The 18,166-nt window shown below is 41.6% G+C and overlaps 1 protein-coding gene across 1 annotated transcript in view; it reads right to left on the bottom strand.

The window, feature by feature from the left end:
* Positions 1-18,166, bottom strand: part of SPG11 (SPG11 vesicle trafficking associated, spatacsin) — a 623,940-nt gene that overhangs the window by 269,352 nt on the left and 336,422 nt on the right. Inside the window, exons 22-23 of the mRNA XM_085644681.1 lie at positions 9,011-9,176; positions 170-378 (exon numbers count right to left, since the gene is read on the bottom strand). Coding sequence (XP_085500807.1) covers positions 170-378; positions 9,011-9,176 — 375 coding nt within the window. The remainder of the gene's footprint in view (positions 1-169; positions 379-9,010; positions 9,177-18,166) is intronic.

The following is an 18,166-nucleotide window of genomic DNA, read 5'->3' as shown; positions in this document are numbered from 1 at the left end:
AGCCAGCAGAATAAGGGTGCCTGCAGCAACTGCAGCACTGCAACATAACAGAGGAGCTTCCAGAGCTAGCGCAACAAAACATGACCTTGCAGATTGAAGCATACCAAATAACAGGGTTGTCTTCAGTAGCTATTTTGCTGCACATAGGTTGCAAGTGATCTGATAATACCTAGAGCTTCTTGCAGGTCGCTGGGTTGAGGCTCATCCACATTTCCCGACTTGTGACTAAGAATCATGTTGGCCACTTTCATGTCAATGCGAAGCTTCAGACTGTCCAGACCCAACAGCTCCAGAAAGCAAATGCAGGCTGCGATGACAGACGGAGCACCAAAAGATGCGAGAGCCAAGGCATACACCTCGGAACCAGCCTGCTGGATTCTGGTTGGATGGAAAACACAAACAAATGCAATATTAATGTACATCATCTCTAGTAAACTGAAAGCGCCTCAAATTCCTTTAACAAAGTGTGCTCCCAAGCACCCAAGTGCTCAATAAAGCCCAAACTAAACTGAGGGTAAAGTGCGAGTAACACTGGTTCAGGTTGGATCTCGTTTACACTCCATCCACTGGAGGACCCTGAACAATCTTCCTAGAAGGTATCTTTTTCTAACCTAATTTATCACAGAGCAAAAAAGAGGTCCTAATTATGTAGCCAGCAAACTCAGAATGACCTCAACTGTGGCACAACTGGATACGCTACTGCCCTACTGCCCCCGCATTATCACCTCTGTGGGTTATCTAATATCTTGATATTTTTTGGCCTAGCACACACAACAGTCATGCTATGCGTTGAGACCTGGGTTTTTCATCATGGTTTAGAGACCCAAACAATAGATCAGGGGTCTGAAGGGGAGCCCAATGCATGTCCTCTAGTTGACATGGACTACTGTCCGTGTCAGAGGTCATATACGTTAAGCAGTGGAGGATGCTTCCCTTTTTTCTGATTGATAGAAATGACCAGATAGGTTTCTGTTAAGGTACATGTGGGGTATCCACAAAGAACACATGTGCGAAGTTTCACTTCAATGCAATGCCAAAACCATGCACCTGACTCGCACATGGAAATGTCAGTGCATGTTGTGTGACTGGTAGCAGCACTCCATACTGTTAGTGAGTGTGTCTCAGCATAGACCAGTAGGATACATTTTGCATACCACTCCATAACAAGGTGGAGGCTGAGGTGCAGCCTTGGGATAGTGGAAGCGGACAGCTTACAATCCTGAGACTGAGGGTGTATCTTTGAACAATGATGAGTTGGAGGATGGAGAACAGGGTTGCCTTAGTTATTCTACTGTGACTAGTTAGCAATGGTCTGAAGATAATTTTTTCCTGAGCACTGTCATTTGGGCTGGTAGTGGGGAAGAGGAGGTGAGCCATCACATTCTGTTAAGGAGAGGGAATATTCTAGGCTGGGCCAGACCCTTTTGACCCCCCTCCCCCGCACCCACTCCTGAGTATGACTTCAGAAGGTTGATAACAGCCGGGTGCAGAGGCTTCTCCGTTTATTGTGGTTACTTTGGGTGCTTCAGTTAGAGCCAGTCTTATCACTACAAGCGGAGAAGCTAGCCCTGTTTGTGCCAGCACACAGCATAATGCTCACTTCACAAGCGTTGGAAGTTCACAACAGCTCACTATTGTTGTTACTTGCTGCGGCAACCTCACCATCCCCTGCCGACAGGGTGTTGAAATCTGGTCTCAGTACTTCCTGTGTCCTGTACATTTTACTATTTCATTAAATACATATTCGATGACTGCCACTTCCGTGCAACCCTTGTTTTCGAAAGAGATTGTAACAGCAATTTACCAAATGTAAGGTCTCCCACAGGCAGGATTAATTGGCAATAGCCCAATGAGAATGGGGTCTTAAGAGGAGGAATGGATAGTTATGCTGAAAATTCCAAATCATACATGGTACTGGAGTATTGAATTGTGAATCTGTCTCCTCCCCAATACCTCCCTCGCCACCCCCCTCACACCTTGTTTTAGATCCTGTGATCCCTCAATTTCTCCACTGAACCCCGCTTAATTGGTGAGCTGGGAAAGGGATGGCTTAGGAGAATGGTTGTCACCTGACCTCAAGGGCTATTTTTGTGCGCAAATCTATTCCTTCATATTCATAATCTGGCAAAGGAGCCACTATTGTCGAACGTTTGAATACAGCAGGATTTATTTTGTTCAACCGGCACCACTGCAGATGGCGTACTCCTCAACACTTAGAAGGTTTACTCAAAGGAAGCCGACGAGGGGCATTGTAATACAAGGACATGGGGTATATAGTTGTAGCATTTGAAACGTTGGAGAACTGCTCTGGGTGGAGGAGGTGGCTGTGAGACTGTTGGATACAACTGGCGAGTATTGGCAAGGGAGGAGTAAAAGATGATAGAATGAGCTCTAGCTACAATTACAATTTATGAGTTATTGTAAAGCCCAAAACCACGACAATGTTCTGGCCAAAAAGGAGAAGCTGACTGTAAGCAATAGCAGGTTGTCTGTAAGGTTGAGAAGAACTAATAAGAGATGATAAAAGGGTAAAATTAGCTTATTTTAGTTAAAATGCAAATGAATACAAATGATGGAGGGCAGTGACCCCAAAATAATAGAGGCGAGGAGAAGTGGTAAGTAGATCGCCTACTGCTGGAAGTAGTCTCGAACATCAGTGTCAGCAGAGTTCCTAAGAAGCAGCAGCTCCAACCTTAAAGGACATTAAAAGTTGTTCAAGGAAAAACACTGTGTCTGGCATAGCCAAATGAAGTCTATCTACAGGATTTAAAATCTTCACCTTTGGTTAAGTTAATAAAATCATTTGTAGAAAAACATTTTAAGAATATAATGAGCCATACACAAAACAAAGTCTCACCAATTAGGAAATAACAAGTGAAGGCTTTGAGAAGAGTTTTACTCAAGCAACCACAGGTTCAGCCTTAGCTCAGTCATTGCTGGATGTGATAAATATGGGAGATGTTAATGAGGCTCTCATTGAACCAAGACTGTCCGCAACCCTATGGTTATTTATGACGCGATAGATTGACATACACAAGGAAAGAAAATAGAGGAACTGGGTGAGAGTCTTGATGGCATAAACAGGAATTCTTAACAAGTGAAGAACTGCCAACCTAGTAACAATGGTGAGTTTAGCCTTTCAATTGCTCGGACAGATAAGGAAAGAGCTGGGTAAACCTAATCTACACTCTTCGTTGAATCTCAAGGCATCAGCCACCTTAACTTCATGCATGCTGGACATCATTTTACTGATTCAAAGAACTTTACAATGTATTGTTTAAGTCATAGTGTTAAACATTTATGTTTTATAATCTCAAAAACAGTCTTACAGACCATTGCATATGAATTAAAACAAATATTTGCATGCCATCATTAGTGCGACCGATCAAAAGAAAGAATGGTAGCATAATGCAGAAAGGGCCCGCAGTGGTTAGAATCAAAGTGGAAGCACCCCCAATCTGTATATATTTCTAAAAGGCTAGTTAATTTAAAAAAATGGGAGAAGTGAACTGCCTATAAAAGTTCCATACTTCATAACAGGGGAGTCTACAGTTAGAAGCCAAAGGATTGCTAAAGAAGGAAAGGGAAACCCAAAAATTGACAACCAATAAGAAAAAGTTCAATTAAAAATAGATGGGAACAAATAATCTGCAGTAAAAAGAATCCAGCAAGTACAAAGAGAAAAACCAAGAAGCTCAGGAAATGTAAATGAACCGAGACACCAATTACAGAATCCAGTGTTCGGGTTAAGTTTAAATTAAAAACTCCCTTTGCGTTAAAAAATGTGTACGGGTCAGAAAGTCCTCACGTTTCAACCCACCACATTTTAGATCTTGGCATAGGGTAAACACGGAAGAGCAGTGAGAGAATATGTATCAAATAAAGAGATAAGGGTACCAGCTCAAAATGATTTATGGATCTATGTAGAGCTTTTACAAAAGGTGAAAAGTGGAGAAAGGAACCGAAAATTAAATACTTTGAGTCAATTGCAATTACTTTATGCACTCTAAATGGGCAAGCCTGAAAACTCTCTCTACTCTCTCTACAAATGATCAAAAACAGGTGTGTTTTGTTCCTACTAAATCAGGAAGGTAAGTCACAAATATTTTATTGTTCTCTTAGATAGTAAACGCAGCAGAGGAATAGGTGTAAATCAAGATATTGAATTTATATCAGGGGAAAGAATTGTGAATTCAGACCCCATAGGTAATAATTTCCTTCAAGATCATGCAGGATTGAGGCAAAATCAAATGAAACTGTTCTATCGAGAATATTTAAATAAGTGGAGTACAAGACAGGTAGGTAGTGTAAACAAAGGAACCTTTTAGGGTGACAGTTTCCCCAGAAGACTATTTTAGGGGTAAATAGACCTACACAGAGGAGATTCAATATGCCTGTCTGACACCCATTGATGAAATGGAAGGAAAATGTGGCAATATGAATTATATAGATTAGGTTACAGTTGGGTTTCACGGACTTTCCGCACATTCATGGAACATATATAGCTTAAGGAAACTACTAGGCTTAGACATTTTTAATACTATTATTTCTATGTGTGAAATCTTATGTTTCCAGGAGACCTGGCTGTGCGAATACCCACCCTCAAAAGAGGGATTCCTACAAGTTAGTAGACCTGTCTCAAAAATAGCTTTGGACGACCGTCTATTTTTGAGACAGTCCAATAACTTTGATCTCCACTAAGGTGGCTTGTAAAGTAACTGTGTAAAAGTCAAATTGTAAATGGATCGTTGCATGTTGTGTCCAATTGTATTAAAAGGCATTTCAATATGAATTATTAATTGTCAAAAATGTTTATATACATACACTTAATGCAAATGAATATGAAGTTCAATAGACTCTTTTCCAGGAAGACCTTACAAGGATTTGCACTATGTATCCATCTCATCTGGTGTTATTGCTGAGTGATTTTAATAATTGATTAGATCTCCGAAAGACTGATCCAGTGTATAAGAAAAGTTTATCTACATATATCAAGAATGCAAAATTTACAGTTAGTTCATCCTCAATACAGGATTTTAATTGCTAAATTCTTTGCCCTCAAGTGGATTGTTTAGCACATATGGTTGCATCTCCTCTAGCTGTCCAGCTAAACAACCATTTATTAATGGAAATCAATGCTGCCTGATCAATAATGTTTTAATGCATGTTTTTTTCTTTTTAATCGAATTGATAAGGTATTGCACAAGGAAGTAAGTGATCACTATCCTCTACATCTAGCTATAAACGTAGAGGCTCATTTTAGAAGAGAAAATGGTCTCCCCTTGCAACTGGATTTCCCAAAATGAATTACCACTAGGATTTCAGAGAAGCATTTATAATTGTTGGCCAACTTTCAGCTGCAACAAAAACAATTTCAGGGAGATAATGTGCTGGCTAATTTTATAAGCTCACATAATCAAAACAATAGTTCACCGGCAAATCATTTATGTACCTTTAGAAGTATGCCAACACAAATTGATTGCAAGCAAACTATGCGAACACAACAACCACACTATAGCCCCAATAGTAATTTTATATCAATTAAGCTTAACATGTATATATTTTTGACAAAGCATAGAAAGCATAACGTACATAGTCACATTTTATATGCAGACAATCTTGTTAATATGGATCAGACAAAAATAGATATCCAGAGGACACTAGATTTGCTTTATAAGTATTGCATTAAGAAACAATTGAAAATAAATATGGATAACATCAAAGTAATGGCACTTGGGAGCGGAAATTCCAAATACACATGGCACCTAGGTAAAACAAAAATAGAGGCTGTAAATAAATACAAATACCATAGGATGTAAATTAGGAAGAGACAGCAGTGGGAGGGACACATTTAAGTATTAAAAGCAAGAATACTTTCCTCTGTGTGTGGATTTACAAAATTCAGTAAAGAACATGGTGAACCATCCTTAATATCAGTTTTATCAGCCTACTTTGCCACGGGTCGTCCACAATTTCAATATGGTGCAGAATTACTGTTTAAAACGTAAATTTGAATGGGATTATGAAGAAGGTAAACGCCTAAATCGTCTGCCGTCCCTACCAAATTTAGCAATGATTCAAGCTATAAGAATAGTAGATGATTTAACCGCCTGGAGTTACATAACCTGTGCCAATGAAATTAGATTTTGTGCTCGGGTTGGAAATACAGCAAACCAAAACATCAGCACTCTTTGTCAAAAAGCAATCGTACACAGTGAAATAAAGTGGGGACCAGAAGTCAGAAAGATACTTTATGTCTTAAGTAGTAGTTTATAAATAAATACAGTAAACATAAACCTACAGGCATGGATATCTAAAACTGAGCTTCAGCTACAAACTTAAAACATGTGCCTGTGAAAACGTTTTGAGGAAACCGAGTGATAAGGTATTGACTCAATGTTCGTGATATTCTTGAAAATGTAGTTTATAGCCCCAAAGTTTCGGACAGGGATGAATCCATTCCTCTTGTGATCTCCAGTAAAGAACACAATTCTGAATAAAAATAGTAACTGCACCTGTGGTTTGAATGTAAGATACAACTCTTAAAACATTACTGCCAGCACAAAACACAGTTTTAAGGCCAATTCTCAATAAGTATGGCATTTTAGATGGAAGACAAGCTGCTGAATTATTTTATGGATATGAGGTAGTTGGATGTGACCTGTGCAATATGATGGTTTTTTTTTTAGATGTTAATGACTTTTTAAAGAAAATGTAATTAATTATCCTGGTTTTTAATGAATATGTATTTAAATATTGTGTATATATTTTTGCTGTTTTAAAGACCATGGTCTAAATAAAATATCTTTTGACATTGACGCTACAAGCTGTGAGAGCTTTCACATTTAACAAAGAATCAGACTGCTTTGCAGAAGGAAAAATTAAGTATGAAAAGCAACTACTCCAAAGTGGCTGCTAGGCATTGACAGTGGGATCAACATCTGGAAAATTTGAATACAGGAAAAATCCAAACTATCCCACATCGGTTCGGACTCAACATCGTCTCCTACGCCAATAACACCCAGCTGATTCTCTCTCTCACAGACAAACCCACAGCCGCCAAGAGCAACTTCCACAACGAGATTTAGGCAGTCACCACCTGGATGAAGGACAGCTGCCTCAAGGTCAACTCAACTCGACGGCAGCCACATCACTGGCCACCTGAGAGACCTTCACTGGCACCTATCAACAATAGAATTACCTTCAAGCTCCTCATGCATGCCCACAAAGCACTCCACAACTTCGGACCGGCATACCTCATCCACCGCCTCTCCTTCTACACTCCCACAAGACATCTCCGCTCCGCCCAACTGGCCCTGGCCAACGTCCCATGGATTCGCAAGACCACAGCTGGAGGAAGATCGTTCTCCTACCTAGCTGGCAATCACCGTCACTGTCTCAATTCAGGAAGGACCTCAAGACATGGCTCTTCGGCTGAAAGCGCGCCTTGAAACCGTGACGGGTGAGAAGTCGTGCTTTACAAGAACTCCGATTGATTGACCTACAACCTGTGCCTGTTGCTGGAGAGCTGTAGGTCTGTCTGTAGCTTGGCCTGCTAAGAGAGGGGACGAAGCACCTGACCTGGCAAGAAAAGGCTTGCGAGGAGAGGCCCAGTCTCTATGCCCTCAGTGTGGGGGCAGCCCTGAAAAAAACAGACTAAACTGGCCATTGTAACATGTGGTGACCAGAGACTGGGTCTCATTGCCACCTTATGAGCTTCCTCAGCAAGCCAAGGGAGTCAAATCATCCTATGATCCCCTGTGCAACAGGCCAGAGGTAAAAGAACTAATTTTGACAAAAATATGAAGCCATATGATCAGAAACCTGGGAATGCCCAAGTTAGAGGATTCCTATCAGCAAGTTGGGTGCTGACGGAGCTGAGCTGCTCCATGCCTGGAGCCACTGCACTCAAGCACCAAAGCTAACATTCACGGGAGGGAGGGTCACCAACCCGCACAATTGGAAATTGCGAGCAGGACCATTTGCTCGAGCTTCAGACACCAACCGCTGCATGCTTATATGTCCCAAGTACCCAATGCACCAAGTAAGCCAGTAAGATTGAATTACCCTAAACAAAGCTTAATAGTGAAACATATAGGGACTGACCTATGGTGAAATAGCCAGGGAAAGTGTTTGTACCATGTTACAGTGAGCTTGTACATGTGCCAGATTTAGGCTGAATATTTCTGTGTCTTTAGAACCCCACAGTATTCCTATTAGAACTGTATAGTTGATTATCCTTTCCTAAGTTTACTATGAATTTGTTTTATTTTAAGTACTTCTCTTTTTACAAAGAAAAGCACCAGATTGGACAGTACTTATTATGTCTGTGTTTGACTAAGTTCTAAGTCTCTACTTCCACACTGCCTCCATGAGGATACTTGGCCTGCTCACTATTGCTATCCGGAGAATCAAGAGTGGAAAGGATGCATTTGGCACGAAGTTTGCAGTGCAATAGTAGGTCAGGTCAGGCGACATCAGTAGACAAAGGCCCCAACACTCCAGGGTTGTGGCCAGTAACCCCTGCTTACCTAATGGCCCCGAACAGGTGCAGATACATTTCTTTCTGCCACTTATCTAGATTGAAATGCTTTCTAAAAATAATATGTCAAATGTCTTTATTTAGAAGGGTTGAAGGCGCATGAGGCCCTCTTAGCTAGTTGTTTAGCATCTTTTTAAGATTTCATACCCTCTTGCTGGAGCTTGAAATGTCTACACTGGTGGTACTTATGAGCTAGAACCAGAAATTCTGTCATGGAAGGGTGTGATGCAGAAGTGAAAACGTTACCTCTTTTATACTGAAGAGCACCACTCGATTTCAGAGTCATATGAGGTGCTACTTAACAAGCTCTGCATTGTTTTGACCCAGAATGCACAGAAAGGCTCCAGCAGTCCTCCCACTCGCACCTGTCACTCACTCTTCTGCCACTCACCGCATATTCACAGCCATCACATATCCCGGCACAGATATCAATATGCAAAGCTGTCACAGTCATGGACCTATACTCACAGCTGCTTTGGGGACTTGCTCCTTCCTAACTGCTGCACAAGGAAGTTCCCAAAAGCAAACGAGGGGCGTCCATGGCGAAGATAATAGGAGAAATCAAGGCGTTCCATGACTGCATATTTATTTACAAGATCCAGAGATGAAAAATGAGGGAGGTCATTCGAGAGATCTGTGAAGACAAGATGACAGCATAAAACAAAGGGACAGACAATAAACAAGACAGAATTTGAACAAGAGAGAGAGAGAGAGAGAGCAAGACAAGAGTATCAACACCTATAACATTGAAAAAACGTGAAGAAAAAGAAATCATAAGAGAAGGATCAGAAGCCACAAGACAAGAAGACCGTGAAATAAAGTTAAAGCAGGGTCAACATCAGTAAAGCCATGGAGAGGCAGACCAAACTTACCACTACCGCAATTTTTAAGAATCAGAGCTCTCTGCAACCTTTAGAAGCAGAATCCCAGCTATTATTATGAAAACAGTCCAGATAGTCCCACTTGTGAAAACTTCGGGTCTAGCGTGACAGGGTGATTGCAGCAGCAGAACATTTCCCCTTAGACTACTCTAATGAAAGTGAGAGGTACGAGGTGGGGAACAGAAAAGGAGACGGTCTTCCGCCCGAGGAGAGCCCACGCAGAATACAGATTGATTATGCAGCGATGAAATTGCAACTCGGCGTCCGACATCAGTGGACAGCCGAAAAATCATACATCGCTGCGATTGAATACATCGCTTATCCATTGGGAGGAAGACCTTACCGCAAGACTCCCCTGTATCACATTTTAAAGAAAATAACAACTGATTATTGTAAAGCATTCGGACTCATACCCACGGCCAGCCCAGCCCCTCAAACAAGAATGAATACAGCATATCAGTAAATTTGACATGTGCAGATTAGGAAGAGGACAGTGAACCTGTAGTCCCCAGGCAAACCCTGTCCTGATGAGACCCTCACATTACAAGTAGGGTTGAAACATCATCGACAATATCAGAAGTATAGTCCAAATAGTGAAGCACCAGAACAATCTGATTGAAGTTCCCCTGCATTGAAAACTGAACAATTGGACATCCCTTTTAAATACCAATAACATTGTTTTTATTAAAAGTCACTTTATTGTCACACATATCTGGGGATTTGGTTATGATTAAGTCACTTGGGGTTCCTATATAACTTTCGTTTCCTCTTCTCAAGAAGATCACTCACAAAATCTAAAGCGTCGAAACAAAAAGTATATGTTTAAAATAGGAAAATAAATCCTCCCTTTTTTTGTAATTTTCCTTTTGTATTACAACCAAATAAAAAACGTCATTCGGCTGAATTAAGTTAAAAGAAAGAATTTGTTCTGGCTATTTTATCTATGTATAAACCAACTCTAGGCAGACGTGTTCTGTTCCATTATTATTCTCTCTTGATTAAATCAACACAGAATATACTTGTGATAATATGAATTCTTTACAAAATGACTTCCAAGTGAACACTTGTCATAAGTTAATAATTATTAGTTCATAGGTCAGTTTTTAAAATGTCTTTCCATTTGTAAAACGTCAGTGCACAGTTTGCTATCACTTTTTGCGAATCAAAAACGGGTAAATCAGGCCCTTAATTTTTAGGGCTCGCCTAGCGTTGCAGCAGCGCATGCACTGATCGCTCTGCGAGGGATACTGTAATAGAGGATATTTCAGAAGTGGAGTTTAAGCCCCACCCATCTTTTGTATTGGCTGGCGTCATCGTTTATGGTAAACGCTGGCTGGTGATTGAAAATGAGATTTCTTTGTTACCGCCCTGTCTCCTTTTGGGACCGCCCATCCGGACTGGTTGTTTACTTGCGGCGTTACACGTCTCCTTTAATTAGAGGGTAAGGAATTTTTTTCTTATTCGCAAAGTAACAGCTTGTTAAACATTGCGGCAGCTTCAGCAGTAATGGTGTTATTTGTATTCGGGATTTTGGCGCGTGGTAAAGATTTTTGATTGCCCTGCCGGTTACAGATTAACACGCCCAGTGTATCGTGTCGTTCCCGGCAGATTTATACCAGGTCAAATATTCGCGACCTGCGCATGCATCAGTAGGAGTTTCCTGCGCTAGAACACTTTTTTTTTGCAGCAAAAGCGTGTGTTTCGCCTTTGTCTTGGTAAGCATTGCCCCATTCCAACGAAAGGCGTGGCTCCCTAACTCTATTTTTATAATATTTTATGATTTTAATAAGCAGCGCGGCACTGGCAGCATGCTGCGCTGTTTACTAAAAGTATAATACATTGAAAAAATAGAGTTTAATGACCTGCGCATTTCTTTAACTCGCCGCCGCTCACCAAACTCTGATGGGCTTTCTGCAAGCCCCGCCTCACCCAACTACAACAAAAGGTGTGGCTCACCATACTCTATTTTTATAATATTTTATGCTTTTAATAAGCAGCGCGGCACATACAGCATGCTGCGCTGCTTACTAAAAGCATAAAATATTGAAAAAATAGAGTTTAACGATCCGCGCCTTTCTCTTGCCGCTTACCAAACTCCTTTTGGGCTCTCTAAAAGCCCCGCCTCACCCCACTCCAAAGAAAGGCGCGGCTCGCCAAACTCTACTTTTTCTATATTTTACTCTTTTAATAAGCAGCGTGGCACAGGCAACATGCTGCGCTGCTTACTAAAAGTATAAAATATTGAAAAAAAGAGTTTGGTGAGCCACGTCTTTATTTTATTTCTTTAGCAGGCGATCGGGACGGGACAGCAGACCGAGAAGTGAACTGGTAAAAAGCTCTGGAGGAGGCAGATGTCAGGGGAGAAAGGGATCGCTTCCGCCTCCCCATATTGGGGCAGCACTCACACTCCATTACAACTTTCCTCTGCAGCACACAAACAGCTCTGCCTCTCCTCCGGTTTCAGCCAGTGCACAGTCGCGAACAGAATGAAAAAAGTGAGCGTCTATCAGGCGCGCAATGCCCATTGGGCTGAAGGGGCTTCAGCCCCCCCCGCCCCGCTGTCGTGTGTGTCAGCCCGGGCTAAGACAGCTTCCCGGGCACCCACACAGCCGCACCCAAGTACTTCACAGGTCTTTAAAAGACCATTTACTTGCTAACAAGACTTTGTTTCTTTTCACCCCTTCTTAGAGCCCCTAGCATCTCCACTCTGGCTATGGCTGGAAGAATAAGCACCTCCCCTAAAATTATAAGTAGCCCCCCCCAAAAAAAACAATGTGGCTCTAGTTGCGCCTCTGCCGTCTAGATCAGTCCCTATCCATACTATTTCATATACACTACAGTATACAGCTTACATATACACTACAGTATGTCAGGAGGAAGATCACATGTTGCACAATGCTGCTTTTGCTTTTTTTTTATATTAACCATCAAAGGGGTTTATCCTTTCATACATAGAGCTCTTTTAGGGACCCCTTATTATTGGAATAAAAATATTAAACAACAAGCATTTGCAATGCAGTAGGTCATGCATTTTCAAAACTTTGACCTATTGGTATTGTAAATGACAATGCCTTTTATTATTGCATGTTTTTTTTAAACACATAAATAAAAGGCATTGTCCTTTACAATGCCAATAGCTCAAAATCTCACGAATGCGAGATCTACTGCAATGCACATGCTTGTTTATTATGTCAACTTTCACTATTTTGTTAAATTAAACCAGTAATAGTTTTAACGAAATATATTTATGAATTGTTTTAATTCCCTGGGGGTAGAGCTCAACAAGAATGGTATTTACATGTATGCTATAAACTTTACTTACTTAACAGTAAGCAAAAGTGTCCTAATAAAAGCAGCATGAAAGAAAGAAATAATTAGCAACTTGTCAAAATATATGTTGCCCAGCTTTAAAATAGCATATGGTATTGTGAATTTGAAAGGCATTACCTTCTTCTATGCAATATGTTCTGGGTCTCCCAATAAAGCGTAACTGCTCAGGTCAGTTTTGTGGGATGTCTAAAGAATATGGTCTCCAAGATGTCCAAATTGCAACCAGTATTTTGCAACCATAGCTTTGTACATCTGGCCGTAAGAAAAGAAGGTCTACAGCAACCAGCAGCCACATCTAATGCTAAAAAGTGGTGGGGTGGGGAGAGAGCAAGGTGGCACTTAGCCCGTAGTATGTAAAGGAAGACAAATGTAAAGCTTACCAATCATGTATGTAGAACAATAGGGGAGTGTAAACTGGGGAAACACAGGAAGTGCAAACATAGGAATCTCATGTAGTCATGGATCCTGTGTTATTAACTATGAACTACATGATCAATTCTAGCTTAGTCAGCCAGCTTCTCCTACACCTTGAACACACAGTGCTGTTTATAACGTGAGGAGTTTTTGCAAGGAAGGGATCTCAACCTCATATTCAGCAAAATAGTGAATATAGTGAAGATAGGGGATTTAATACCCCCACCAGTACAGAACACAGCACTTAGGGTTATGCAAGAAGAGGGGGTATGGTACACAGGATATTATTATGAAACGGAAGAGTTCCAAATGTGAGGAACACAGATGGCTGTGCATGCACACCACTGGCATACAATACCATTGGCCAATCACAAGCAACATCAGTAGTAAGATAAGGAAATATAAAACAGGAGTAAGAAGCGACAAGCAAACAATCTCAAAAAGTCTCAATGTAGCATTGGGAAGTTCTCCGGCGGCATCATTGTTACAGCCTTATTCTTGAAGGGTGATCTGGATTTGCCACTGTCCTTGTACAAAGCTTCAACAATCTGCTGCAGTCCTTCCTTGTTACAATGTATTTGGCCCATGCTATTGTCAGGTCAAGGCCCTGTGAGGTTTCTTGAATCAAGCCTTGGATGCAGCATCTGTTCCAAGCCCGGGTCCTCAGGCTGGCCGTCACTTCCAACAAGACTGAGACTAGAGAGTTTAAGAAGATAATCTGGGTCAGAATACTCACTGTTTTTCCCCAAACATTGCTGTGATCCTAATCACAGTCTCTAGGAGACCATATTTAATGCCCCACTGTCGCATTCGGGCCAGAAATGTCATCCTTTGAATGTTAGTGTCAGAGAAATAATCAGCAGACACACAGATGGAACAACCTTTCAATGGGAAAGGAGCAGTTTTCCTTTTTTGCGGCTGGCAGCACTGCTCTGTCATGCTGATGCAAGAAAATACTGAGTATTATGAGGGTAGGACAATTCACTTTAGTTACTTTCATAATTTGGATCTGACATGCTCTGTGAAATTTCAGTGGTTCCTGATAATGAATTGACACTAACTGGGGTGCAGTTCTGTTTTTTGCTCAATTGACTGCTCATTTTCAGAGCCTAGCTGGAAATTAAAATAGGCCACGTAAAATATTCAAATCAGCCCCACAGTGCAGTTGCCTCCAACTAGAATGGGTTCATGGGAGGTTTTGTGGCTGGGTCTTGGCAGCCCATGGCAGCTCAGAATGTATACCCCAATCTAGGTTTTGCTTATTTAGTAAAGAATGAACCTTTCACATCTTAAGGTTTCAAGGCACTGGGGGCCATCGGGAAGATCAAGCAAGCTATTGCCCAAAGTCACATGATGCTGAGCAGAGCTGCCACCGGGGATCGAACTGCGAACCCCATGCTCCGGGAGCAGCCGCACTGGCCATTGCGCCACACAGAACCATACCTTGCTTAGGGGACTGGCTGTTAAATTCATATTCCTATGTGACTGCTAAGGTAGTGAAATATTTATTTTTCTTTCAACGTACACAGTGGTTCAGTAAATGGGTCCACTATGTTCCTCTTCAGAATTCTTTGTATATACAATTTTATCTTGGGCCCAAGTCCTACCACTTTCAGATATGAGTCCCTTCTTCCATTGACAACCTCAGATGTTATTTTATCCTACATCCAGTGCTCCGTTAAAGATTCTGTTTGAAGCTACATGCACTTTCCATCTATTATAGTGGATTTTCTGGTAGGAAACAAAACAAGTTAATGTTATCCTGTTCACGCGTATAACACCTAATCAAGTATTCTCTTGAATGGGAGGTATTTGGTAATAATTAGTAAGACAGTGTTTGTCATAGTCTGATCTGATATACGAGATTGACCCTCATTCTATACATAACAATCACCACCAAATCTCCTTAGGCAGTAGGTACAACACACATGGGGAATCTGTGGTCTTTTTCATAAAGGAGCATGCCCTATAGGCCTCCATGGCACTCTTTAGGTGAGATGAGTGAATCCAAAGGGGAGTTCGTCCTGATCAGCTGTATCATCAGCATTATAAAACCATCTTGCTTCTGACCTGGAAGGCCTGGGGTGTTCAGGGTCTGTCACCACAGCAGCAGATGCTTATCGATGAATCTCAAGACAACATCAACCCCTCTTTCCAGTGCCTTCGGGTACAACTCAAATAAGGCCAGACCATGTGAATCTGTGTTTATATTATCTACGATCCACCAGCGGAAAATGGTTCATTAAAGGAGAGTTTATCTGAACTAATATCAACAGAAACTAACATCATCAAACAACATTTTCCAAAGAGATTTCAACATTGAGATGGTAATTAAGACCCCTTCTCTCCCCCAAATGGACTTAATATATCTCGTAGTTAGCAGCAAGTGTCTCTTCTAAACTTTAACAAGCCAACTCAGAGATGAACATGACCTACATGATTGAGAACACCGATGCAATGATGAAAACTATAATGATTGAGGTAGCCCCAATAAAAGGTTTTTTTATTTTAAAAAACTGACACTCAAGAAATAAGCATAATGGTTTTTCAGTACAATGACAAAAAAAGAAGCTCAGAAAAACAGAAAGAGCAGGGTGCCATAAATCCTCAACGGAAAACCTGAACTCAGATCCTTCAAAATGGCAGAAGCAAGAAATCACCTCAAAATCGTTTTGACTTGATAAACCAGGACACAAACCCTCCCAAGTTACTTGATATCGTTAACTCAAAGGAAATGTCAAAAGAGCTAATCAAACACTTTGTGGAAATGTTTAAGAAGACGTAACTTACAATAACGATGCAAACTAAAGACCCGAATACAGTGCATGCAGAAACATTTTTGAGAAATCATAGATATCAAACTCATTTCCAATTCCTGTATACAACCTAAATAAAAGACACTTGTACTGGACAAGCCTAATTTACACATTGCTATCACAAGACAAACCCCACATTGTCTTAAAATAGGACAGGGTAAACCACAAAAAAGGGATCAGATCCTGAGGACCTCAACCACAGTAATTCGTTTCCTGTGGAAAATACTAAAAAACATAGTAATCTTGCAACTCAAACAATTCATCTGTGACAACTTTCTGCTCAACAACTTCCATTTGGTATTCAGAGAGGGATGCATCGCAGAAGAACAAGTTACTTACCTTCAGTAACAATATATCTGTAAGAGACATATATTAGTTATAGATTCCTTACCTCAGAATTACCCCCTGGCGTCAGACTGGATCCGGAGAATTTTTCTTCAGCAGTACCCCGGCATGTCGGTAGGTGGCATCGGTCGACTGCATTCGTCATTGGCATTGTGATCACCGGAATGACGTCGCAGTACCTACTTGGACGCCGCCCCTGCGCGCGGACGTCTGTCCTTTACACAACATTCCATGCCAGAAGCGCAGAGCAATGAAAGACACTGACCACTGGTGCACAAAACTAGGGGCCTGAAAGGGAGTCCCTTATTCTGGAAGTCAGTTTGCAGAACAGGAAGGATGGGTGGGGCTGTAAGGAATCTATAACAATATAGGTCTCTTACAGATATATTGTTACCGAAGGTAAGTAACTTATTAATCTGAAAGAGACTATTAGTTATAGATTCCTTACCTTAGAATAGATACCCCAGCAATACCAACCCTGGAGGTGGGTCTGCAAAGCAAGTTCACACCAGAAAGTCCAGGAGAACTGAACGGCCAAAGAACCCGTCTCTCCAGACTTGGCTATCCAGGCAATAATGCTTAGTGAACGTGTGCAGTGACGCCCACGTGGCTGCCTGGCAGATATCACTGAGGGAGACTCCATGTCCCAAAGCAATAGTGTCTGCCGTCACCCTGGTGGAATGGGCACACAACCATACATTCGCCAAGAAATAACAGATTTTAATGCAAAGAACGACCCATCGAGTGATGGTTTGTTTTTGCACGGCCCGACCTTTCTTGGCGCCCACATAGCCAAAAAAGAGCAGATCATTCACTTTGAACTGTTTTGTGCGATTCAGATAAAATGACATCGCACGTTTGGATGCAGACGGTGGAGCCTCTCCTCCTCTTTAGAAGGATGCAGGGGCGGGAAGAAGGTGGGCAATCTGATGGTCTGTCCTATGTGGAAAGAGGTAACCACTTTGGGAAGAAAATAAGGTCTAGTTCGAAGGACAACCTTGGCCGGATGAACAGCAAGGAAAGGAGGTTTAGAAGGAAAAGCCTGAATCTCACTCATCCTGCGAGCAGAGGTGACGGCAACCAGAAAAGCAGTCTTTAAGATCAAGAGTCTGAGAGGACAATTATGTAGTGGCTCGAGAGGAGCACACATAAGGTAAGTTAAGATCAGATACAAGTCCAAGGGAAAGGAATAGGAGGAAAGAGGTGAGTAATGCCCTTAAGAAGGAAAATGCTACTTACCCAGTATGCATCTGTTCTTGGCATATAGAGCTGTGACTTACCTACACTTCCCCCCGACCACTCAACACCTGTCGGGGGAAGACTGTCAGATTTTCTACCAATCTGGCAATCAATAACAACAGAAAATTGGGTACTCCAAATCATCCGTTCTGGTTACTGCCTGGAATTTATCAACACGCCTCCAGAAATTCCACCAAAGCCCCACAAACTATCACCAGACCATCTATACCTCCTCAAACAAGAGGTTCAGTCCCTACGTCTAAAAGGAGCTATAGAGCCTGTGCCGCCTCAACATCATGGGTCGGGCGTATACTCCTTTTATTTCCTAATTTCCAAAAAAGACTGTTCTCTCAGACCAATTTTAGATCTCAGAGAACTCAACAGGTACATTCAGTCAGACCATTTCCACATGGTGACACTTCAACGGGCACTTCCTCTGCTACAGAAAGGCGACTTTCTATCTACTCTAGATCTAAAAGACGCCTACTTTCATATACCAGTTCACCCTGCTCATCGCATATTCCTCAGGTTTGTGGTAGCGGGTCAACACTATCAGTTCAGGGTACTCCCATTCGGTGTCCCCACCGCACCCCCAGAGA

Source organism: Triturus cristatus, chromosome 3_1 (genome assembly GCF_964204655.1).
Source record: "Triturus cristatus chromosome 3_1, aTriCri1.1, whole genome shotgun sequence".
NCBI lineage: Eukaryota > Metazoa > Chordata > Amphibia > Caudata > Salamandridae > Triturus > Triturus cristatus.
The sequence above is the reverse complement of the archived record's forward strand: the minus strand, read 5'-3'. Positions and strand labels throughout refer to the sequence as shown.